Here is a 24,794-nt window from a genome sequence, read left to right as displayed (position 1 = left end):
AGAGTTAGAAGTGACAGTGGTAGTGAGTTTAAGAACACTAGAATTGATGAGTTGTGTGATGAATTTGGAATTAGACATCAATTCTCGGCCAAGTACATTCCACAATCAAATAGCCTTGTTGAGAGGAAAAATAGAACACTCGTTGATATGGCAAGGTCTATGCATAGTGGGTATAATGTTAGTCAATCTTTTTGGACCGAAGCTATCAACACGGCTTGCTATTGTAGCAACCGCATCTATTGTCACCCATTGAAAGAGAAGACACTATGCGAGCTCATGAATGGTAGAAAGCCCAACATTGCATATTTTTAGGTCTTTGGTTGCAAATGCTATATCTTAAAGAAAGGCACTAGATTGGATAAGTTTGACAAGAAATGTGATGAATAATTCCAACTTGGTTACTCTACTACAAGCAAATCATATAGAGTTTGGAATTTGGATAGTGGCACTCTTGAGGAAGTTCATGATGTTGAATTTGATGAAACCAAGGGTTCACAAGTAGAGAATGAGAACTTGGAAGATGTTAGAGGCATTCAACTTTGAAATGCCATGAAGAACATGGATATTGGTGAATTAAGGCCTAGGCAAATGAATGATGATGAAGATGATCAAGTGCAAGTGCTCTCTAACTCAAATGTGCAAGATGATACAAATCAAGTTAGTGCAAGTGGCTCTCATGATAATGAACAAGATCAAGTGGCTAGTACAACATCTCAACCCAATGATCAAGCAAGTGCAAGCAATCAAGTTCCAATCCTTCAACCAACCAATATTGCAATGGATCATCCATTGGACACTATCATTGGTGATATTTCAAGAGGTATGCAAACTAGATCAAGATTGGCTTTATTTTGTGAGCATTTCTTATTTGTGTCATCCATTAAACCAAAAAAGATAGATAAAGCATTGAAGGATGTTGATTGGGTGAATGCTATGCATGAAGAGTTAAATAACTTCACAATAAATTAAGTATGGGAATTAGTAGAGAGACCAAAGGGACACAATGTGATTGGAACTAAATAGGTCTTTAGAAAGAAGCAAGATCAAGATGGGATAGTAGTAAGGAACAAAGCAAGATTGGTAGCACAAGGCTATACACAAGTTAAAGGTCTTGACTTTGGAGAAATATATGCCCCAGTTGCTAGATTGGAAGCTATTAGAATCTTGCTAGCCTATGCTTGTGCCCACAACATCAAGCTCTATCAAATGGATGTCAAGAGTGCATTTCTCAATGGTTACATCAATGAAGAAGTATATGTTGAGCAACCTCCCGGTTTTGAAGATGATAAGAAGCCCGACCATGTGTACAAGTTAAAGAAGACATTGTATGGCTTGAAGCAAGCACCTAGAGCATGGTATGAGAGATTGAGGGACTTCCTACTCTCTAAAGGGTTCATAATGGGCAAGGTTAACACCACTCTTTTCATCAAGAAGATTGAAAGAGATTTGTTTGTGTTGCAAATCTATATTGATGACGTCATATTTGGATCAACCAATCAAGATTTTTGTGATGAGTTTGGAAAGATGACGGCTAATGAGTTTGAGATATCCATGATTGGAGAGTTGAGTTACTTTCTTGGTCTTCAAATCAAGCAATTGAAGAATGGTACATTTGTGAGTCAAGGCAAGTATATCAAGGACATGATAAAGAAGTTTGGCATGAGTGATAGTAAAGCCATTAGCACACCAATGGGAACAAATAACAACTTGGATAGTGATACAAGTGGCAATATGGTGGATAAAAAATTGTATCGGTCTATGATTGGTAGCCTACTCTATGTGACCGCATCAAGGCCGGATGTCATGTGTAGTGTATGCATGTGTGCAAGATTTCAAGCCTCACCAAGAGAAAGTCATTTGAAGGCTACTAAGAGAATGTTGAGGTACTTGAAGCATACACAAAATATTGGTTTATGGTATCCCAAAGGAGCAAATTTTGAGCTAGTTGGTTACTCCAACTTGGATTATGCGGGATGCAAGGTTGAAAGAAAGAGCACCTCGGGTATATGTCAATTCTTTGGAAGATCACTTGTTTTATGGTCATTAAAGAAGCAAAATAGTATTGCATTATCAACCGCCGAAGCCGAATACATATCCATCGGTAATTATTGTGCACAAGTACTTTGGATGAAGGCCACTTTGAGTGGCTTTGGAATCAAGTTCAAGAAAGTGACATTGCTATGTGACAATGAGAGTGCAATAAAGTAGACCAACAATCCGGTTCAACATGCAATAACAAAGCACAATGATGTCCGCCACCATTTCATAAGAGATCATCAACAAAAAGGGGACATTTGCATTGAGAGTGTAGGCACCGAAGATCAACTTATCGATATATTCACCAAGCCATTGGATGATAAAAGGTTTTGCAAGCTAAGAAATGAGTTGAACATATTGGATTTCTCAAATATGTGTTGATGCACCCCCACTTATATAACATGCCTCTCCTTCGAGCAATCCAAGGTAAAAGTTGATTGGCATGGCATACATCCTTGCTAAGGACATGTTTAGTGCATCTAGACATCTTTCACATTTAATAGGCTCATTCATGAAAAACAAATGAATTTGATGATTATATGGTGCCACTATTGCCGCTATGCTTATTTTTAATCTAGTGGTAGCATATGACATGTTTGTGGGCTTGTAAACCTAGTGTTTAATCTAGAAAATGAGCTCTAAGCGTTTAACTCAACATGGTACAAGATAACCCTTATTTGGAGGTGTGAAGAAGCTTGTCCTTGGATCAAACTGAGTTAAATATCTTTGGTAAATGATCTAGATTGGACCAAATTTAGGAAAATGATTCTCACCCTATTGATTGACATTGATAATCTCAACCTATCTATATTTTGAACCTTTGTGGTCATTAATGATAAAGGGGTAGAAATAGTATACAAAGATAGTGAAAAGACAACAAAAGAGAGATTTTGATATAGGGGGAGAAATATGACAAAGGAAAGGGATCAATTAAAACTTTGAGCACATAAGTAGAGGGAGCAAGCTCATGAACTTATATGGTGTATTTGAATGTCCATTTCATATGTTTGCTTGCATGGTGCAAGTTTTAAATTTTAATATTCATGCTTGTGTGGTGTATGCTAGTTATAGGTTTAAATGATGAAATAAAAATCTAGCATGCATAGGTTATCTAGTGATTTCATTTCCAAATGTTTCCAAGTGGTATCGAGCTAACCATAGTGTTAAGGATGGTATAATGGTGCACTCCGATTGGCATCACGCTTCAAAGGTCTATCTTTTATACCTTAGCATCATTTGGTAGATAATGTCTTCTATATTTTCTATCTAAGCATATGTGCAAGCTTCAATCTAAACTCTTAGCACATATGTAGGGGGAGCAATTGCTACCATTTGGGGTTTATGAAACTTGTACATATCCTTTTACACATGGTAAATATGCTTGGATAAGCAACATGGATTCAATTGAATTTTAATTCATATCTTTGTGAAAGGGTTGTCATCAATTACCAAAAAGGGGGAGATTGAAAGCTCTAGTTTGGTTTTGGTGAATTAATGAAACCCTAAGTGCTAACCTAATTTATCAAAGTAATTATGAGATAGGTGGCACTACTCCAAGTGATGAAGAAATTGTGAAATCATGATGATGGTGATGCCATGGTGATGATCAAGCGCTTGAACTTAAAAAGAAGAAAGAGAAAAACAAAAGGCTCAAGACAAAGGTATAAATAGTAGGAGCTATTTTGTTTTGGTGATCGAGACACTTAGTGAGTGTGATCACATTTAGGATCGATAGCCATACTATTAAGAGGGGTAAAACTCGTATCGAGATGCGGTTATCAAAGTGCCACTAGATGCTCTAACTCATTGCATATGCATTTAGAATCTAGTGGAGTGCTAACACCCTTGAAAATTTTACGAAAATATGCTAACACATGTGCACAAGGTGATACACTTGGTGGTTGGCATATTTGAGCAAGTATTAGAAACTTTACCGGTGGAGTATCTACCTGTAGAGTGCGGACAGTCTGACAGTACCACCGGCGTCCTAAACTTAGGTGAATATGGTCACTGTAACTCTATAAGTGACCGGACGCTGGTCTTTGAAGGACAGGCGTGTCCGGTCAGTAGCAGTAGCAGAAGCGCAGCATCGGTCGTCGATCGGACGCTGGCGCAGAAACAACCGGACGCTGGCTGGCTGCGTCCGGTCACACTAACATAGTCATGCATAGGGGAAACGCCAAGTGACCAGACGCTGGGTGAGTCCGGTCGACCATAACCGAACGCGTCCGATCATGAAAAATCGTCTCTAGATGCTTACTGGAAACGACTCACTTCGCAACAGCACGTCCAGTCATCACTTGACCGTTGAGAGCGAGCGCTCAGTATTTGAAGAGAGGAGACACGTGGCACGTATCGCGTAACCGGACGCTGAGGTCCAGCATTCGGTCAATATGACTGGAGCGTCCGGTCACCCTGTGTTGTGCCTAATGAAGGAGTACAACGGCTCTATTTTTGGGGGGTTTTATTTAAGCCCCATGGCCGGGTCAAGCTCTCTCTCTTGGTCATTTACATTGACATAGCAACCTTGTGAGCTTAGCCAAAGCCCTCTCACTCATCTTCATCATTGATTCATCACCTTTGTGAGATTGTGAGAGAATCCAAGTGCATTGCTTGAGTGTTTGCACCTAGAGGCACTTGGTGTTTCGGGTTTCGCTGTGGGATTCGCTTGTTATTCTTGGTGGTTGCCGCCACCTAGATGGCTTAGAGCAGCGAGGATCGTCGAGCGAAGGTTGGTAATTGTCTCCGGCTCTGATCGTGGTGATTATGAGGGGTTCTTGATCTTTCCTCGGCAGAGAGCCAAAAGATACTCTAGTGGATTGCTCGTGGCATGTGTGATCCTCATCTTGTGTTGATTGTGCGGCACCCTATTGAGGGTTTGACATGTGATGCCAATTAGCTCATGAACCTCCAAGTGAGTGAATCGCCACAACGAGGAGTAGCTTGCTGGTAAGTAAGTGAACCTCGGTAAAAAATTATTGTATTTATCAATTAATTTCGATGTGACTGGTCTTTATTGGTATTTATTTTTGTGATTGATTGGCTCCTTCGACACGGCGGTATAAACAAATTGCTCACTCTTTTTACATTACCGTAAACTAGTTGTCAAGCTCTTTAGTGTAGCTAGTTGTGAGAGTTTGTTAGTTTGGTTAGTGTGTCTCTTTAGTTAGCCTTTTGAGAGCACACTAACTTAGTGTAGTGTCATAGCTACTGTGTGGATAGAAACTATATAAACTAGAATTGTGGTAGATGGCTTGCATTTTTAGTAGGCTAGTGCAACACTCGCTTTACCTCATAATTGTCTAACCGATTTGTTAAGTATTGTTGTAGAATTTTTTAAATAGGCTATTCACTCTCCCTCTAGCCATTAGGATCTTTCAGCTTCACAGATCTATGAGGACACATATCAAGCTCTCGTACACTGAGGAGGCGATTGACGAGGACGACGAGGAAGATGTGATCGAAGATGTATATGACGTTGCCACTAGGGACGACACACAACTACAGAGAGCCCCGCTTTAAAGATACGTGGTAAGATACTCAAATAGTATAATTTGTTATTCATTTGGTATTAAATATGTGTACTAAAACTGTCCAACCGTGTTTCTGTACCTAGGCGACATAATTGTCAAGGCTGTCCAACGAAGTAGCGTTTCAGCTTCACGAGTCTAGAGGACAGGGGCCAGGCGTTCTCGGGGGTTTTGTGGAGGTAAACATAAACTTATGTGTTCCGAAAATGTTTTTTTAGTGTATATGCGTTTAGGAAATGCACTAACTTTAACATCTATTTATGCAGAAGGTGAAGCGGAGCTGTAGGAAGCTAGCTTAGAAATTGAGCTGCATGGATACTCTTTGGGTGGAACCCGATTACCCAGCGCGGTCGGGTGGCACGTCTTCTAGCTCTTTGAGGACACTAGCCGGATCTTCTTAGCCGGTGACAGATGTCGCTTTCGCACTATGTATACCACCACATCATAGCGCTGGGAAGGACCCTGCAAACGAGGACGGCGAGGACGACGATGACAACAATGACAACAACCCTCCGGGCTTTCGCATACAGCACCACCAGTGGAACGATTGGCAGCAGGACGAGATCGACATGTCTCAGCTAGGTGGTGCCCCGTTTGTTATCAAAAAGCCTCACAGATAGTAACAAATGTAGTTTCTTTAAATACGTAGGCTCCATGAACTAACGATCATAAAGATTATAAGTAATCGTGCATATCATATACCGTGGGCTATGGCGCGTCAGTGTCGCGTCAAGATTGGCGGCGCGTCAGTGTCGCGTCACAGTGCCATGTCACCGGTCGTCGTCTCGGTCGTCGTCATGTCATCCCCTTGACGCGCTACCATGTATGGCGCGGCACAGGTGTTTCGCCGCGCCAGAAAAATAGACGCGACCAAAAATGTTAGTTTTGAAGAAAAAAAAACAGTGATAGATTTAAAATTAGTTTAAAAAAATGTTAAAAATAAAAAAAAAAGCTAAATATGCGCCCGCAAATCCCACCATCCGCATCGCAAAAAACACCCAAGACAAAGTTCAAGCAGCACTGCAGCAGCAACGCAGATCAACACCACCTTGAAGCGAAGGAAAATCGAGCTAGCCAAGATGTGCCCAATCAAGAAGGAGACGTGCGCCGAGTCCGGCTCGCCGTGCAGCTCGCCCTCGGCCTCCTCCACCTCGCTGGAGCACCACCAGACAGTGTGGACGTCGCCGCCGAAGCGCCCCGCGGGGCGCACCAAGTTCCGGGAGACGCGGCACCCGGTGTTCCGCGGCGTCCGGCGCCGGGGCAACGCCGGGCGGTGGGTCTGCGAGGTGCGCGTGCCGGGGCGGCGCGGCTGCAGGCTCTGGCTCGGCACCTTCGACACCGCGGACGTCACGGCCGGCGCTCACGACGCCGCCATGCTCGCCATCGCCGGCGGCGCGTGCTGCCTCAACTTCGCAGACTCGGTGTGGCTGCTCGCCGTGCCGGCCTCGGCCTCGTCGTACGCCAGCATCGCCGACGTCCGCCGCGCCGTGGCGGAGGCCGTGGAGAGCTTCCTGCGACGCGAAGGGGCGGCCGCGGAGGTGGACGACGCGCGCTCGGCCGCGTCCTCGACGTCGTCATCCCCGGCGAGCGATGACGACGAAGCCGAGGAGTCGTCTTCGGCTACCGAGGATTCACCGGCGTTCGAACTGGACGTGTTCAATGACATGAGCTGGGACCTGTACAATGCGAGCTTGGCGCAGGCGATGCTCATGGAGCCACCGCCCACAGTCACCACCGCGTTCTGCGACGACGTCATGGTTGAGGTGGGGGATTTCAGTTCAATCATCATGGTACTCGATTACTCGCATACGTACATCCGTTTCCTGCAATGGCTTGTTGTTCATCGTTTGTTTGTGCAGCTGGTATCCAGTCCAGTGTGACATTGACACTGCTAAAGTACAGGCGCGATTGGCAGTATAGCAATCAGAAAAGCCACCGTTACACCTGTAACATCTCTGATCACAGCTTTTGCGCATGCGGTGATTATTTCTGTCTCGGTTCCCGTAACAGTGCTGCACGTTTTTGCACTGATAATTGTTCTATTCCTGATAAGTCATGACTGAAAGGACCGTTGACTGATTTATTATAAGAGAAAAGTATTATTCGTTGGCTGAAAAGTATAGCTTATAAGCCAAGCGAACACGGACCATCTGAACGTGTCACTTGTACTGTTGTACACACTAAAATAAGGGTGACTGGAGCTCGGGAGGTGCCCAAATAGAATCCTGTACCCAACAGTATTGGAGGTCCCATATGTTAAAAAAAAGCATGTTGCGTCTGTGTATCATAGTCCATGATTAGCACCGGCAGCATAAAAAAAATCAATGTTCAGGTTACATGCAAAGCATTCATCCATCCCGTCAGCGTCAGCCGCAGCAACTGGACCTGATCGGACTTCCACAACTTTGAACGGCTCCCATACTCTAATCAAGTGACCGGGGACTCAAAAAGTCCCCGAAGAGACGAGATAGAAAAGATAGTACACCGTTGCCCGTTCTCACCGTCTCTCGAGTCGCGACGTCGCCATCGCTGCGCATCGAGGCCGTGGAAGGGCGGGCGGCGCCCAAACGGCGACTGGACTCTGCACCGCGAGCAGCACAGTGAGAGATCCGTGGGGCGCCGAGGGTACGGGCGCACGGCCAGCGTGGATGTGAGCGGACGCGCACCGGACGACGAACCGATAGATCACCTTTTGGCTTTAAAAAAAGGTCGCCTTTTCGCATTGATTGACGCTCGCGACTTGTTCTGGTTCGGATGGGACGCAGCGGAGGGAAGGGGAGGGGAACCACCTGCCACAGGTTGGACAAGCGGGTTTGATCGAGCCAAGAAACTTCCTTAGATATCAACATATCATAAAAACAGTAATAATGACCATTTGTAGTATATCTTTCATTTTATATTTACTATAGCAAATGTGTTCATATGCTACAGCAGAGACATAACTTGTTGCCTGATCATTTGGATAGTCTAGGACTCCATTCCAGCTCGAATGCTCACTGTCGTATATAGATATGTAAAGTTTGGAGTTTTATTTGAACGAGTACCGTGATTTGTTGACTGCACTTTTGCGAGTTAGCCTCATAGCCGATGTCGCAATTCGGTAACATCGTAGCTTTTAGTACACTAGAGAGGGTCCGAGCATCTATGTATATCTCTTATGACCGCCTAAGGCGCCATGAAGACATGTTGTATTGAACTTTTCCTCTGTCCTAATATAAAGACGAGCAATTTTTTTTTTTTGCGTGGTCGATAAGAAAAAAAATGAACCCGGTCCTTTCTCATGGCTAGGCGCCTAGGCCAGTCCTGTACATGGTATGTCGAATGCTCAGCATCAGTCTATGACGATCACCACAACTGCATCCTACGGACAGGCGAGTCTGACCAAAAAATTTTGACTTTAAGGGGGTGTTTTGTTCCTATAGGAAAATTTTAGTCTATGTCCCATCGGATGTTTGGACATATGTATGAAGTATTAAATATAGATGAAAAAATAACTAATTGCACAGATTGTGGCTAATTTGCGAGACGAATTTTTTAAACCTAATTAGTCCATGATTTGACAATGTGGTGCTACAGTAAATATATGCTAATGCCGGATTAATTAGACTTAATAAATTTGTCTCGTAAATTAGTCTCTATCTATGTAATTAGTTTTATAATTAACTCATATTTAGTTCTCCTAAATAACATCCGAACATCCGATATAACATGGACTAAAATTTAGTCTATGGAACAAACGCCCTCTAATAAGGCAATAATTTAAGCCCAAAGAGTACTAGTCATCAGTACGTCAGTCGCTTGTACTTACACTTCTTGAATTTATTATTGGACGGCGGCCTACCAAAGGCATCGTTTCTCTAGGATACTGTTTAGATTTCAAAACTTTTCACCCCAAACTGTCTTATCGAATCTTGCGACATATGCATGGAGTACTAAATGTAGACGAAAAATAAAACTAATTACACAGTTGGGTGAGAAATCGCGAGACGAAACTTTCGAACCTAATTAGTCCATAATTAGACACTAATTGTTCAATACAAACGAAAGTGCTACAGTAGCCAAAACCAAAAAAAAATTACCAACGAAACACGCCCTAAGGAATTTGGCTACTGTAGCATTTTCATTTTTATTTGGTAATTAGTATTAATCATGGGCTAATTAGGTTCAAAACGTTCGTCCCGTGATTTCCAACAAAACTGTTCAATTAGTTTTTTTCGTCTATATTTAATACTTCATGCATGTAGCGTAAGATTCGATATGATGGCTTCTGTAGCATTTTTTTTTTTGAACTAAAGGCTCAACTGGTCAAGTACGACCCAAGTGACGAGTTAACCTCTGCGTACCTGTTCAACACCTCCTAACTGATGCAGGGGATGACCCCCAGGCCCCAGCTTTGCCTCGCTGTTGACAGTGAATCTGAACACTCGTATCATATGTCAGGCCTTGTTTAGATGTCATCCAAATTCTAAGTTTTTTTATTCTTTTTTCATCACATTAATTTTTAGCCGCTTGTATGAAGTATTAAATGTAGATAAAAAAATAATTAATTATATAGTTTAGTTGGAAATCACGAGATGAATTTTTTGAGCCTAGTTGGTCCACGATTGGATAATATTTGCCAAATAAGACGAAAGTGGTAGTATTCATCGGGTTAAAAAAAAAATTGCAAAGTGAGGAAGGCCTCAGTTCTGATTTCACGTCAGCTGTTGTCTGTTGACGGAGTAACTGCAATACAGGAGCAGTATGGCGAACTCTGCTATCCACACGGATAATTTGCACGTCTAGGATAGGGGAGAAAACCAATGCTTCAGACAAATGACGAAAATACCCCTACATAAAAGGTGTCTGCAGCTCTGCGCTAGGTCTACTTAACCCCCCCTTTTATGGTCTACTTCACCCCCAACTATGAAACCGTCTGTTTTACTTTCTGAATTTTTCAAAACCGTCTATTTTACCCCGGGCGTTTTTTTGACAGCTGTTTGCTACAGTAACAGCGGGTTTGCTACAGTGACGGTGGGTTTGCTACAGCAATGGTGGTTTAAATTTTCTTTTTTTTTATTTTCGGTGAATCTTTGAAAAATCACAGTAAATCATAAAATAAAAAATCTAATTTTGTTGGACTCCACGTGAGTAGATCTACATAGTGAATATATAATACGGTATGCTTTAGTATAAAATTTTTATTGTAGCTTTAGATTAATTGAAAAATCTAATTTTATCTGTAATTAATTGGAATAATTCATAGCTGCAGTTTCTATGGTCCAATTGTGGTGAAATTTTTATGGTACGCTAATTATTTTATGCTTAAACTATAGTAAAAATTTCGTACTCATTGGACTATGTATAACTTAGTTATAGATAAATTCTAATTAATTACAGACAAAATTGGATTTTCCAATTAATCTAAAGCTAAAAAAAATGTACTGAAGCATACAGTATTATATATTCACTGTGTAGATCTACTCGTATAGAGTCCAATAAAATACTGTAGATCACTGGAGCACGCTGTAGCATTTCGTTTATATTTGGTGCTAATTGTCCAATCGTTGACTAATTAGGGTCAAAACGTTCGTCTCGTAAAGTACAACCAAACTATGTAATTAGTTTTTGATTTCGTCAACATTTAATACTTGTACTATAAATTTAATGTGACGGGGAATTTTTTTTTTTTCATAGTATCAAAGTTTAGATTTAGGGGTGAACTAAACGTGGCCCGGCGTGACCCAAAGGCCAAAGCCGTACTGCTTTTCCGCACCACCGACGGCGCAAGGTGCATGCTTTGAGCCGAGCCACCATTGGCGCCAGGTGCATGCTCAGAGCCATTGCGTCGGGCCGCCGCTTACGCGCGCTTACTGCGCCAGGGTCGCTGCCGCCACCTGCTCTCGCGCCGGGCCGCCGCAGCGCGTGGTCGCCCACCACTCCGAACTGCCGCCGCCGGAGAGAACATAGATGATAGCTGAAAGGGGAAGATGAACGGGGATGGAGATATAAGGGCGAATGTGGCTGGATCTAGGCCGAGATGGGGCTCTCCCATGGATTCTTCTCTGGTGACGGAAGGAGCTTTGATGAGGAAGCAGAGGATGCGGCATCGCCTGCCGCAGGCCGCAGGCCGCAGCCCGACTTCACGAGGCAGCGGATCCCACCGCTGGGTTTCCAATCTTGCTGCCTCCACGCAGAGGATAGAAGCCTCTCGATGGGAAACAGACGAACCAGTGTACGAGAGCAAGCCGTCGGGTTTTTTTAATACCATTTTTGGACTCGTCCATGGAAAGAGCAAGCCCTTGTTTAGGGCCTAATTTAGTTCCTAAAAATTTTTGCGCACTACTCATCACATCGAATCTTGCGGCACATGCATAGAATATTAAATGTAGACGAAAAAAAATTAATTGTACAGTTGGGTGAGAAATCGCGAGACGAAACTTTCGAACATAATTACTCCATAATTAGACACTAATTACCCAATACAAACGAAAGTGCTACAGTAGCCAAAATCCAAAAAAAAACATCTAAACGCACCCTTAGTTCTCCAAAAGTGCACTATGTAAAAAAAAAGATTCCCCATCACATCAAACTTGCGGTACATGCATGGAGTACTAAATGTAGACGAAATCAAAAACTAATTGCACAGTTTGCTTTAACTTTGCGAGACGAATCTTTTGAGCCTAATTAATCAATGTTTGGACAATAATTCACAAATACAAACGAAATACTACAGTAGAGAATCGTGTACTATGCAAAGTTTAAACTTTGCCGAACTAAACGCGCCTCCAATAAAATAATATAAATTTAGTGCTGCACGCCTGCAGTTCTCTGTCCGTTCCAGCCACAGCTGACGCCTCAGCCATGTTCAGCAGGCCTATGCGATCGATTAATTCGGGAAAAAAATGAATTACAGAAGTGCAATTAAACCGGACGGAGGGAGTACGTCACACGTGGTATCCACAAGTACTGGAGGTCCAAAACATTATAGTAAGTATTATGTAACTCTCATCTCTGTTTATCTGTACATTGTTGGTCTATCTATACAAGCATCCCTGATTAAACAAGACAATCAACCTGGGCCGAAAGTGCATTCGATGGTTCAAAGAACCGAATAAAGAAAAGCCAGTTTTGCTTAAACAAAGCATATAAGTACAGATTAGTAGTACTAGGTGTAGGATACCTCCCCCTTCGTAGTTCGTAGTTCGTACCATCCAGTTGCAGGTGCTGGAGATAACCACCCACGGCCGATGCCACGAGCCCAAAAGCGTGTGTAAACGGAGCGGAGCGGCCGTTCGCATCGCTGCCGCGGCGGACGCAACGCAACGTCGCCATCGCCCATCGCCCATCGCCGTAGGCGCTAGCCCGCTATGCCTCACGCTGCCCCCTTGACCATCCCAAACGGCAAGCTACCACCACAAGCAGCAGAGAGCAAAGCTGCAGCTGGGCATCGAATCGGTTGGCCGCCGACTCGCCGAGTGCACGGGGCCAGCACGGATGCGAGCTGACGCTGACGACGACCCGACCCGAGACATTGTTCGCCTTTTCGTGTTAAAAACCCACCTTTCCGCATTGATGGCCGCGGGTTATGGGACGGACGATGAGTAGCACAGGTACACGCACCTGCACCTCCCACGATTTTGGCAGGCGGGATTGATTGATCGATCCGAACGCCCAAAAAGTAGGATTTTGTCCGCTTCCCCAGGAAGTCAACACGAGTCGCCATCTTTTCTTTCTGGCAAAAATGGCAAGTGGGATCAGTTCGCCGCCTGCAAAACAGCCGTCCATACCAAGATTACAATTTCGATCCTTTATGTGATTCGGGGGCGATACACCGCCGCCGCCAAAAAAGCTCCCCGTCGGAGCGAGCCCTCGGCCGCCGTCGCTGCTCACCGGCGAGCGGTGGCGGCGGCCCGCTGTCGCCCCCAACAAGGCTGCCGTCAGCAGTCCCCTACTTCCTCCACTCCCTCTCCCTTTCCTCTCTCCGAGCTTGCTCTTTTCCATGGTGGTCGGCGGCCGGAGTGGCCGGAGACGGGTCATATCCGCGCTCTCCATGGCCGGAGCCGGGAGCTGCCTACCTGGATCTGTGCACAGGGAGCCGGTGTAGCGCGAAGGTGGTGCTGGTGCGCGGCCTCACCATGACGGCGAGGCCTTGGAGAAGGAGCCTGGCGCTGGCCATGCCGTGGCGGCCTCCCGTGCGTGCTGGCCTGCCGCGGCAGCGGCCGGGTGGCCGGCGCTGTGGCCAGGCCCCCGCGTGCATCTGGCGCGCCTGGGGCTTCATCCAGTCCTGCCTTCATCTCGAAGCAGAGGCTTCACGGCGCCGTGCGTGTGCGCGTGCATCACCCTGGCGCCGGTGGCATCCTAGAAGGCAAGGATGGCAACGGCCGGGGAGCGGATTCGCACCCCTGGCATCCGCATTCGGCAACAGCGCGCCGCCACCGACGGTCTCCTACGGCACGATGCAAGCCTGCTTCCTGGACGCGGTGGCCGAGTCCCCAGCTCTCCGCTGCTGTCGCCGGCGTCGGGCTGCAGCTTCCGGCAGCGGCGCACGCGGGCTTCGACGGAGGTTCCCGCGCCTGTAAGCTGCGTGCGGGGACCTCTGCAGCGTGGCGCGGCCGCACGCGCTAGAGCTGCGGACGGTGGGGTCCTGCCCTGGACTGCTCTCCCTCATGCCTGCCTCAACCCATGAGGCCTGGCCCAAGCTGCTGGGCGTAGCGGGCGCGGCTGCCGGCGGGGCCGGTCTGGACGGTGGCGGTGTTCATGGACGCCGTCCTGGCCGCCAGCCACTGCAGCACGCACCGGCTTTGTTGGCAGCTGTGCGGCAGCGGTAGGCTCTGCCCGAGTGCCCTGGGCTCCCCAACGAGCCGCGACGACGAGCTGAGCGCGTCATGGTGCTCGCCGCTTGGGCGCAGCTAATGCGTTAGCGCACGGCCTGGTCACAGTGTGGCCTGTTGCAGCTGGTGGTGGTGGTTAGCCAAGTCCGGCGTGCCGAGTTGGTATGGAATCTGGGCATAAGCCTTATTCGGCTTTGCTCCGGTCCGGCGACGATGGCGCACCTGGCGTCGTGCCCCTCCCTGGAGGCGTCGTTGAAGATACTGCTACCTGCTCGACAGAGCTGCGTCCTTAGATGAAAGCCCCCCTGGCTTCGGCCTACGACGGTGGCGATGCCGCTTTGCTTGTTGAAGGCGTCGTTACGTGCGGCCATCTATCGCCCCGTTCGTTTGAGCTTGTTTGACTGATAAGCCATAGCTAAAAGTACTGTTGGCAGATTTGGTGTGGGAAAAAAATATTGTTTATTGACTGAAAAAGTACAGCTTATGAGTCAATCAAACCCAAACGAACAGAACGTATGTCCCGACGCCACTCTGAGCTCTCCCTGTCCTCTTCACCCCCTCCTATCCCTTTCCTTTCTTGGTGTGTGCCTCTGTGCTCCTTGCTCTCTTCTTAGGTGAGACTGGCCCTGGCTGTCGGTCATTGCTGATTTTTCGACAAGTGTCCTCCTCTGGCATCTCTGCTCCGTCGGCGCTCGCCTTGATGGTGCCAGAAAATCTAATGCGGGGTGGTGTTTCCACCGCTGCCGCCATTCCCCTCCAAGGTTTCCTCCCCGTGGACGGCGTTGAATGGGGGTACGTGCGCCTGGAAGTGCTGTAGGTGTCGCCATCAGTTTCAAGGGAGGTCGTCGTGTCCGGTGATCTTGGGCTTGCGTGTCCGTCACCACTCTTACAGCCTATTCGCTTGCTCGTATACGATCGTGGATTATAAGCTGGAACAGTATTTTTCTCTCGCACCAAACCAGCAAGCAGTAAATAATCCACGATCGTTTACGACGAAACGAACAGGTTGTTAGTCTTCATTCCACTGGTTGGTCCTCAGATGGAGGGCGACAGCGGAGCGGCGTAGCTACGAGGAGTGGTGCAGGGCACGATGGCCATGGCGAAACCGGCGAGTATGCTGTTCAACGGTGGCGCAAATCGACGATCGGTTGGCGTCTCTCGGCTTGCATATGGAATTACCCTGTTGCTGTACCGTTGGCCTGTTGTTGTTGTCTCTGTTAAGTGCTGTTGTAACCCCTCTCTCTCTCTCTCCCTCTTTCATGTACTTCTTTGACCTTTAAGGGTCGACCCCATGTATTAGGTGCTTTGCACCCTTCCACCCACCGGCTTGCTAGGATTTGTGAAAATAAAAATGAGGCGGGGACAAATCGTCCCCCGTTGCCTTTAAAAAACAATTTCGACAGAGTGCTGAAATGTAAAACAAAAAAGGCTTGAAATTTTGAAGTTCGAAGTTCATTTTTTCAAGTTGAAAGGGGAAAATATGCTGACCTCAACGTTTTCTGACTCTCAAAGTTTGACGGCCGCAATCTTCGTTCCCCATTCCTTTTCTTACATAGAAGAGTCATTCTTAATTAGTCGAGGTGAACCGGGCGTGTTTAAATCTCGACATGATATTATTTATATTTTTTTGTAAATTTATTAAGAAAGAATCATGTTATTATTGTAGTACAAGATATGAACATCGACAGGGAGATCCCTCAAATGACTTTGTCAATCTTAATATGCTACTACATGCCCTTCTAAGATTCGCCCCGTTCGCTTGGCAGATAAACCATAACTAAAATTACTGTTGACTGATTTGTTGTTAGAGAAAAATACTGTTCGTTGACTGAAAAAGTATGGCTTATACGCCAAGCGAACAGGGCGATCGAGTGTATCACTATACGACGGCATCCACGTGCGGATAAAAACTCTGAATTAATTGATGAGACACCAGCTTTTCATTGATTGAACACAAGTTTCCCAGCCATAGTGCACCAGAAATGGAATAACTGCGGCCATTTCCTTTCCTTTATCATGAAACAAGAGTGACATTTTTTTTTCTTATATACAAAGAAAAGAGAGGAGATTGCTACTACTAGCATTTTTCCTTATCAAGTCACTGTCGAAATCGCCCTGTTGCCTGCCTACTTGCAAGCTGCAAGTTGCATCCCCGGCCTTACCCAGATCCAGATGCAGCCCCCTTGATTTCTTCTCCAGCTCGGCCAAGCCCACTGGCTGCCCTCCCGCGTTTTTTACTCTGTTCAGCTAAGCTGACTGCTACTGCTGCTCTCTGCTCTAACCTCCTGCCACCACCTATAAATATGCGTTCTCAAATCCGCTCCCATCGCAAAAACCACTCGAACACAACTCAAGCAGGACCAAAGGCCCCTACACTATCCGACGCTCAAGCAGAGAAGGGATCACAAGAGAAGATGTGCCCAATCAAGAAGGAGATGATAGGAGAGTCGAGCTCGCCATACAGCTCGGCGTCAGCCACGACCTCATCGGAGCACCACCAGACGGTGTGGACGTCGCCACCGAAGCGGCCCGCGGGGCGGACCAAGTTCCGGGAGACGCGGCACCCAGTGTTCCGCGGCGTCCGGCGCCGGGGCAGCGCCGGGCGGTGGGTGTGCGAGGTGCGCGTGCCGGGGAGGCGCGGCTGCCGGCTCTGGCTCGGCACCTTCGACACCGCCGAGGCCGCGGCCCGCGCGCACGACGCCGCCATGCTCGCCATCGCCGGCGCGGGCCGCGCCTGCCTCAACTTCGCTGACTCGGCCTTGCTCCTCGCGGTGCCGGCTTCGTACGCCAGCCTCGCCGAGGTCCGTCACGCGGTCGCGGAGGCCGTGGAGGACTTCCTGCGCCGTGAGGTGGTCGTCCCAGACCAAGAAGACGACGCGCTCTCGGCCACGTCCTCGACGCCGTCGTCCCCGTCCAGCGACGACGGCAACACCTCTTATGCCGGGGAGTCTTCTGAAACTGATTTCTCTCCTCCCACCGGGGCCTCGCCGTTCGAATTGGACGTGTTCAATGACATGAGCTGGGACCTGTACTACGCGAGCTTGGCGCAGGGGATGCTCGTGGAGCCGCCGTCCGCGGTCACGGCGTTCATGGACGAAGGCTTCGCCGATGAGCCACTCTGGAGCTACTAGAACCGACTCTTAGGCCGTTGTACACTGAATGTTTCCGTTTCTTTGTTTGGCCTCTGATGGCTAATTTTGGCAGTGTAACGGTTACTTCTTTTGGTAATGAGACAGAGAAGTTTGGGAAACATCAAAACAGAGCATGCCCATTGCCATTTTATAAGACTAAAAAAATCCTTTTTTAGCACTTACAATGGTACTATGGTTTTCTAACTTAAGCTTTGCACTTCGTACTAAGGATGCTTACTGGGCGCGGATTCTCTGACTTGCTGCAGTAAAGTCACAGGCGACTTTCCATCACCTAGATGTAAGGCTGGACAAAAAAAAAAAAAATTCGAAGCTCGTTAGCTCGCTCGACTCGTGGCTGGCTCGACTTGGCTCGGCTCGGCTCGTGAGCCAAGCCGATTTTAGCTCGTTAGCTATAACGAGCCAGCTCACGAGCTGATCGTGAGCTAAACGAGAAAAGCTTTCAGGAAAAAAAGTATCAAAACTTATATTAGTTTTTGTATTACTTCATGTCTTGCACTTTACAATTGACTGGTAACTGGTCTAGACCCTATAAATTGACTGGTAACTGGTCTAGATGCATTTCTTTTATATTATTATTATTCTCAAGCTTTAGATAAATACAAATATTATACTTTATGTATTTTTTATACCTGGCTCGCGAGCTTAACAAGCCAGCTTGAGCTTTTAACGAGCCAAGCCGAGCTGGCTTTCTAACTCGTTAGGATAACGAGCCGAGCCGAGCTAGCTCGTTATCTTACGGAGCCAGAACGAGCCAAGCCGAGCCAACTCGTTATCCAGCCTTACCTAGATGCCATCTATTTTCCATCCAACGGTTGAAAAGCTCTTCACTTTATTAATGCTAGCCAGGATGCAAATAACAACCCATCCAAAGCCCAGTTCTCGGACGGAGCAGGGATAGTTGGCAGATTTTTCTTTTTTCTGTGGAGCTTATCTTTTCAAAAGTTTAACATATGAGCTTAGATAAATACAAAATTTATATAAAAATTGTAGTCTTAAAAAATATCTATAACTATAGCATATGACCTTTTCATTTAAAATCGTTTTGCGTGAAATTGCCTCAAATTATCTACCGTCATATAGCACTTCAAAAATTATTATTTTTTAAATAATCACAGATGAAGATAAAATTTGTAAAATAATCTTATTTCTCAATGATATCTACACCCTTTTAGTTCACAATATTTTATTTGAATCAATCTTGGTACCGAAATAAAGATAAAAATTTATAAGAAAAATATAGTTCACATAACATCTACAACCAACTAGTTGCTGAAACCAAATCGTAACTCGTCTGAGACCGCAGACACGGCTATCCCAGATAGACTATATACTGTGTAGAGGTTGTACCACTCTTCCCACAAGTAGGGTACTGTCGCTACAGTGTGCAGGATATATGTCTGGGTGAGAGGACCAGGACGGATATATGAGGTGGACATGAGTTGAAAAGCAGATTAAAATACAGCTAAAATGATTTATAGTTTTCAAAATAAATTTTAAAATAATTTTGAGTACGGGTGATTTTGAATTTGACTTTTTAGGATGTCACAAAAGTATTTGTAAAGCAATATATTATGAAACTAAAAGGTTATATATATTATTGAGAAGTAAGATTATTTTATAAATTGTATCTACATCCGAGATTACATAAAAAATGTATTTTTTGGTAAGGGTAGATAATTTGAGGAAATTTATTCACACAAAATGATTTTAAATGAAAAAGTTGTATACTATAGTTACTAATATTTTTAAGACTATAATTTTCATATAATTTTATATTTATCCAAGCTCATATGTATTACCTCCATCCTAAAAAGAATGCAACTATGTGTTGTGCGTCACGAAAAGTGGTTCACGTTTGACCCAATTTTTAGTGAATAATATTCATAGTTATGTCTTTAAATTCATTTATTATGAAAATAAATTTCGTAATTAATTCGATGGTATTTATTTGGTATCATAAACATGGATATTTTTTATCTATAATTGGTTAAACTTAAGGTAATAAAACGTTACGCTGTGCTAGAATTGCATTTTTTTAGTGACGGAGGTAGTAAAATTTTTTAAAAGATAAGCTGCACAGGAAAAAGTAAAATTTGCCAACTATCCCTACTCTGTCCAGAAACTGGGCTTTAGATGTGGGCTATTATTTGCATCCTGGCTAGCACTAATAAAGTGAAGAGCTTTCCAACTATTGGATGGGAAATAGATGACATTCAGGTGATGAAAAGTCACCACGCCGGAACATACTGCTAGGAAGACCCTCGTGGCTTTCCGTATTATGCATGAGACATGATCATTCGCTAGGCTGATAAGTCATGGCTGAAAATACTGTTGGCTGATTTGTTGTGAGAGAAAAATATTATTCGTTGATTGAAAAAGTATGGCTTATAAACCAAGCGAACACAATATTTTTCTCTCATAATAAATCAACCAACAGTACTTTTAGTCATGGCTTATCAACCAAGCGAACGGGACAAAAGCCACGAGGGTCTTCGTTGACTGTTCCAAGTTGAAAGAGAGTTGGGAGAGTCCACTTCACACGTTGCCAGAAGGAGTAGCAAACGAAGTGGTATAGAAATAAGTAGGAGTAGATTTTGATTTCGAAGTAAATAGATAATTTTAGTTTTGGTCCATGAATCCTATTTAGATAATCAATAGATGCTTACTAGTTATTAAACTAAACTAAATATGTGGAGACCAGAATTATTTGAGCCTTGGGAAGCATGCAACTGGGACTCCACTATCACCCAATGGTGGTTATACTAGTGTTTGACGCTCAACTTGTCGACTTCTTTCTTCTATGGCTTCAAGTGAGCGCCCGCCTATTCAATGGAAGAGAAAATTCCTTGGTTGCCACTGTAACTTATAGTAATCCTTTAATTGCCATCCAAAAATACCTCTTTCCTTTATTGCCATTCGTTTACGTTCCTGCTTCCCCTAGTTGCCATTCTGTCAAATTTCTGGATCACGGTGTCAAATTCCCTCTCCCCCACTCAATGACATGCGGGCCCACACGATCATCCCCTTCCTCCCACCATCTTCTCACCTTCCCCTCCTTGTGTGGTGGCTATGTGCCCGCCGCAGCGGAGGCTGAGCTCGCCCCGGCGCGCGGCCGTGGCGGCTCAAAGCGACCGGAGTGGAGTTCGTGCTGCGCTCCCTGCCGCGTTCACCGGCGAGGGCAGGGATGGCCCAGCCGGCCAGCCGCAGCCCAAAGCGTGATCTACGCGGGTGAAGGTCGGGCGGCACCGGCGGCGCTGGGAGCTCCTGTGGTCGACGGCGAGGCGCGGCCGCGGATCCGCCTCGCCAACTCCTCTTCTTCCCCACGCCCAACACCAGGGAGCCGCCGCCACCGGTGGGAGTCAGGCAAGTGGCCGGCGCAGGGCGGCGCGAGGCAGTGGGGCCGCGCAGAAGGGCGCGGAGCCGGTGGGGCCGCGGCGGCCGGTGGGGCCGCGGCGGCCGGTGTGGCGGCTCGCGTGGAGATGCGGAGGCGCGCGGAGCCCGGGGCCGCAGCGGCGGCGCACGATTCTTCGGCTCGGGTGGCTGCAGCAGGGTGTGCGGGGACATCGGGAGTTGGCCGCACGGACGCGGGCTGCAGTCGCTGGATCGCGCGTACAGGCGCAAGATCGCGCAGGCTGGCGCGGAGGCGACGGGCCACGGTGGCCAACGCGGCGACACGCAAGGACGCGCGGAGGCGACGCCCGAGGGGAGGTACAAGCTGCAGAAGGGCGACGACGGACTCGACCGGGACGGCACGAGGGGTGGCTGAGCGGTGCTCGCGGCCAGCAGAGGCGGCGCTGAGAGCTCCTGTGGTCGATGGCGAGGCGGCATGCATCTTTCCACGAGCGAGCGTCTACGGACCCACGATGAGGACGCAGACGGTGGTGGCCGCGGCGTCGACGGCGGCGGCCAAGGCCCCTGCAACCGCGGGGCGTCGGACGCGGGTGAGGACACGGGCGGCGGCGGCCGCGACGTCGCCAGCGGTGACTGTGGTGGCTCGGAGCAGCCTAGGCGGACTTACTGCGGCCAAGGGGCTTTTCTAGCGCATTGCCATGCTGGCTCGCCGCAGCTGTGGGCAGATCCCGATGCATGTGCGGGAGTCCGGCGAGCCCTTTGCCGCCCCCGTTGTCAGGAGCCTCCGTGCGGCACCGAACGTGATGCCGCGGGCGCAGATTTCCCTGCCGTCGGCTTCGATTCGTGAGGGGTCGGGGACTAACGGTGGTGCCTACAGCCGATTGACTAGGTAGTTGACGTCGTTACGTATGAATGGACGGGAATGGCAACCAAGGGAAGAAAAAATCTAAATGGATGGCAATCAAGGGATAATATATTTTTGGATGGTAATGAAGGGATGGTTATAGTTTTAAGTGGCAACGAAGGAATTTTCTCTCAATGGAAACAGGGGACGACCCTCGCCCGTGCAGCCGTGCTCCGTTGACAGTCAGTCAGAACACCCGCATGTCAGCAATGATGCTGCACACAGGGGCAATAGCACGTCAACCGTTGACAGAGTAAACTCGGTGACAACAATATTACGCAGTCAGTTGCGTCAAGGCACGCAGACTGACAGAGTCACGAACAATGCCATATTCGTAAAAACGGTAATTTCAGCACCCAACGGAATGTCCACTGAGTTCTTTTCCTCGGTTGCAGTGATGCAGCGTGACGAAGGAACGATTAACCCGTTGAAATCCTCAAGTGGCAGTGTGACAAGGAAATCAAGATCTGCTCAAATTCAGTGTGACAATCCGTTGAGTCGATCGGCACAGCTGTAACACCTCTAATCACAGCTTACGCCTAAGGTGATTGTTTCTTTCGCGACTCCGTAGGGTGTTCAGTTCTGCACGTTTCTTCTTCAGCTGTCTGTCTATCAGACATCTGCAAAGAAATCTTCCAGCCGTCCCGTCCGGATCCAGGCCAGAAGCGCGTGTGCACGTCGCGTCGCTGCCTGCTACGGCGTATAGTACGCACCTCCCGCGACGCCGCGCCCCCAAGCCGCAACTGGACCAGAATACTCCACTCTCCTTTAGGCCTTTCCGCTTTGAAGTGAAGGGCACAAATTGCTAACTGCAACAAGTTGTTTTCTTTATCCACAAGCAAGAGCAATATTGGTTGTGCTCGGCTGTTATTCTACAGTGGCTGCAGCCGCTGCTGTATATTTGTGCGGTGCAGCAATCTTACCATTATTTATTCTAAAGAAAGAACAAGAGTGGGATTTGACAAGCCCACAAAAACGTTGTAGGTTTACGAGAGACGGAAACCGTTAGCGGAAGCAAAAGCAGTCTTGTGGTTGTACTCGCGCCATACCGATAGATATATAATGAAAACATCAGGTCACTCTCGAAGCTGCTGCAAGTTGCGTCCTCGGCCTTACCCAGATGCGTCCCCCCTTTCCTCTGCTAGCTTTCTACAGCTGGGTGCTCCCTTCCCGCGTTTTATCCCCCTGCATCCGCCACCGCCTATAAATATGCGCCCGCAAATCCACCATCGCATCGCAAAACCACTCACTCGAACACAATTCAAGCAGCTGCAGAGGTAACCAGTCACCACAACAACATCCACTCGGGAGCTAGCTAAGCAATCGTTCCACAGGCGATCCAGAGCAAGATGTGCCCGATCAAGAAGGAGATGAGCGCCGAGTCGTCGGGCTCGGCGAGCAGCTGGGCTTCAGCCTCGCCCTCGACCTCGACCTCGTCGGAGCACCAGACCGTGTGGACGTCGCCGCCGAAGCGGCCGGCGGGGCGGACCAAGTTCCGCGAGACGCGGCACCCCGTGTTCCGTGGCGTCCGGCGCCGCGGCAACGCCGGGCGGTGGGTGTGCGAGGTGCGCGTGCAGGGGAAGCGCGGGTGCAGGCTCTGGCTCGGCACATTCGACACCGCCGAGGCGGCGGCCCGCGCGCACGACGCCGCCATGCTCGCCATCGCCGGCGCCGGCGCGTGCCTCAACTTCGCCGACTCGGCTTGGCTCCTCACGGTGCCGACCTCGTACGCAAGCCTCGCCGAGGTCCGCCACGCGGTCGCCGAGGCCGTGGAGGACTTCCAGCGCCGCGACCTCGAGGCGGCGGCCGCCGGGGACGACGACACGCGCTCGGCCACGTCGGCGGCGGCGCCGTCCACCTCATCGGGCAACGAGGACGACGACGCTGCCACGGACGGTGAGGAGTCGTTGCCGGCCACGGAGGACTTGTCGCCGTTCCAGCTGGACGTGTTCAATGACATGAGCTGGGATCTGTACTACGCGAGCATGGCGCAGGGGATGCTCATGGAGCTGCCGTCCGCAGTTCCGGCGTTTGGTGACGACGGCTACGCCAATGTCGCCGACGTGCCACTGTGGAGCTACTAGAATTGAGGACGTTGACATCTTATAAATTTCCTGATTTTTATTTTCTGTTGGCTATCTATGCCAAATTTTGGCACTGTAGTGGTTGGTAATGAAAACGGAGCAAGTTCGGAAAAGCAAAAACAGAGCATGCCCCTGACTCCCCAAAACAGAGCACGAAACAGAGGAAGTTGGTAGCCTGAACCTATTCCCATTTCCCACTAACGACGTGATCGGTTTTTTAGTGCCTTGCAGCCGGGCGGGAAGCGATAACGTCGTGATCGGTTACAGGCCGAAGCAACCAAACAAGAAGCAACGAGACCCATCACCGTTGTTAACTGATTACAGGCCATGAAAGCCAAACCAAACAGCACCTTAAATCAAATGATCGTGTAACAGTGTTCATGAGAAGCGTGACCTGTTTCCCGAATGTACTATAGTCCGTTTAACAAGTTAGGTTTCATTCGGTCTTCCCCACAGCAAAGTACCCATCTGCCCCAAAATAAATTTACGACCTATTCGTTTGGTCTGGTTTGCCTTATAATCCATGGCTAAAAATATTATTGGCCAGTTTGGTATGAGAGAAAAATACCGTTCGTTGGCTGATAAGCCATGGCTTATAAGCCAAATACGACCAAACGAACAGATTGTTACATTATGTGCATCAAATAGTTAAACTCTTTTAAATTTGACTAGTTATATAGATATTTATAGCTTTAAATAACTTTATTATAAAGGTATATTTCATGATCAAAATGTTGATGTCTTTTTATACATAATAAATACTAGTGTTTTTCTATATATTTAAATAAATTTAAAAATATTTGACTCATGAACGAGTGAGATACTCCTCCGCATACATTTAATTTATTTTAGTAGCGGATTCAGATTTCGATGCCACGTTCAGTCCACACAGTTCTGGGGGTTCCGATTCACTTCCGAGCAGG

General features: G+C 47.4%; 4 protein-coding genes across 4 annotated transcripts; 3 read left to right on the top strand and 1 right to left on the bottom strand.

The window, feature by feature from the left end:
* The first annotated feature begins 6,646 nt into the window (after positions 1 to 6,646).
* On the top strand, positions 6,647 to 7,447 carry LOC136548835 (dehydration-responsive element-binding protein 1A-like). Its single transcript, XM_066540216.1, has one exon. It carries the CDS (start codon positions 6,647 to 6,649, stop codon positions 7,445 to 7,447), a length of 801 nt encoding a protein of 266 aa, XP_066396313.1.
* A 9,085-nt stretch (positions 7,448 to 16,532) lies between these two features.
* Positions 16,533 to 17,637, top strand: LOC136552158 (dehydration-responsive element-binding protein 1A-like). The gene has a single exon (XM_066543694.1). The coding sequence runs from the start codon at positions 16,684 to 16,686 to the stop codon at positions 17,509 to 17,511; it is 828 nt and encodes a 275-aa protein (XP_066399791.1). The 5' UTR covers positions 16,533 to 16,683; the 3' UTR covers positions 17,512 to 17,637.
* A 3,115-nt stretch (positions 17,638 to 20,752) lies between these two features.
* On the bottom strand, positions 20,753 to 21,364 carry LOC136548834 (uncharacterized). The gene has a single exon (XM_066540215.1). It carries the CDS (start codon positions 21,362 to 21,364, stop codon positions 20,753 to 20,755), a length of 612 nt encoding a protein of 203 aa, XP_066396312.1.
* Positions 21,365 to 23,011: 1,647 nt separating this feature from the next.
* On the top strand, positions 23,012 to 23,991 carry LOC136552157 (dehydration-responsive element-binding protein 1A-like). The gene has a single exon (XM_066543693.1). It carries the CDS (start codon positions 23,137 to 23,139, stop codon positions 23,869 to 23,871), a length of 735 nt encoding a protein of 244 aa, XP_066399790.1. The 5' UTR covers positions 23,012 to 23,136; the 3' UTR covers positions 23,872 to 23,991.
* Positions 23,992 to 24,794: the final 803 nt, after the last annotated feature.

The sequence above is a fragment of the Miscanthus floridulus genome, chromosome 4 (assembly GCF_019320115.1).
Source record: "Miscanthus floridulus cultivar M001 chromosome 4, ASM1932011v1, whole genome shotgun sequence".
NCBI lineage: Eukaryota > Viridiplantae > Streptophyta > Magnoliopsida > Poales > Poaceae > Miscanthus > Miscanthus floridulus.
The sequence above is the reverse complement of the archived record's forward strand: the minus strand, read 5'-3'. Positions and strand labels throughout refer to the sequence as shown.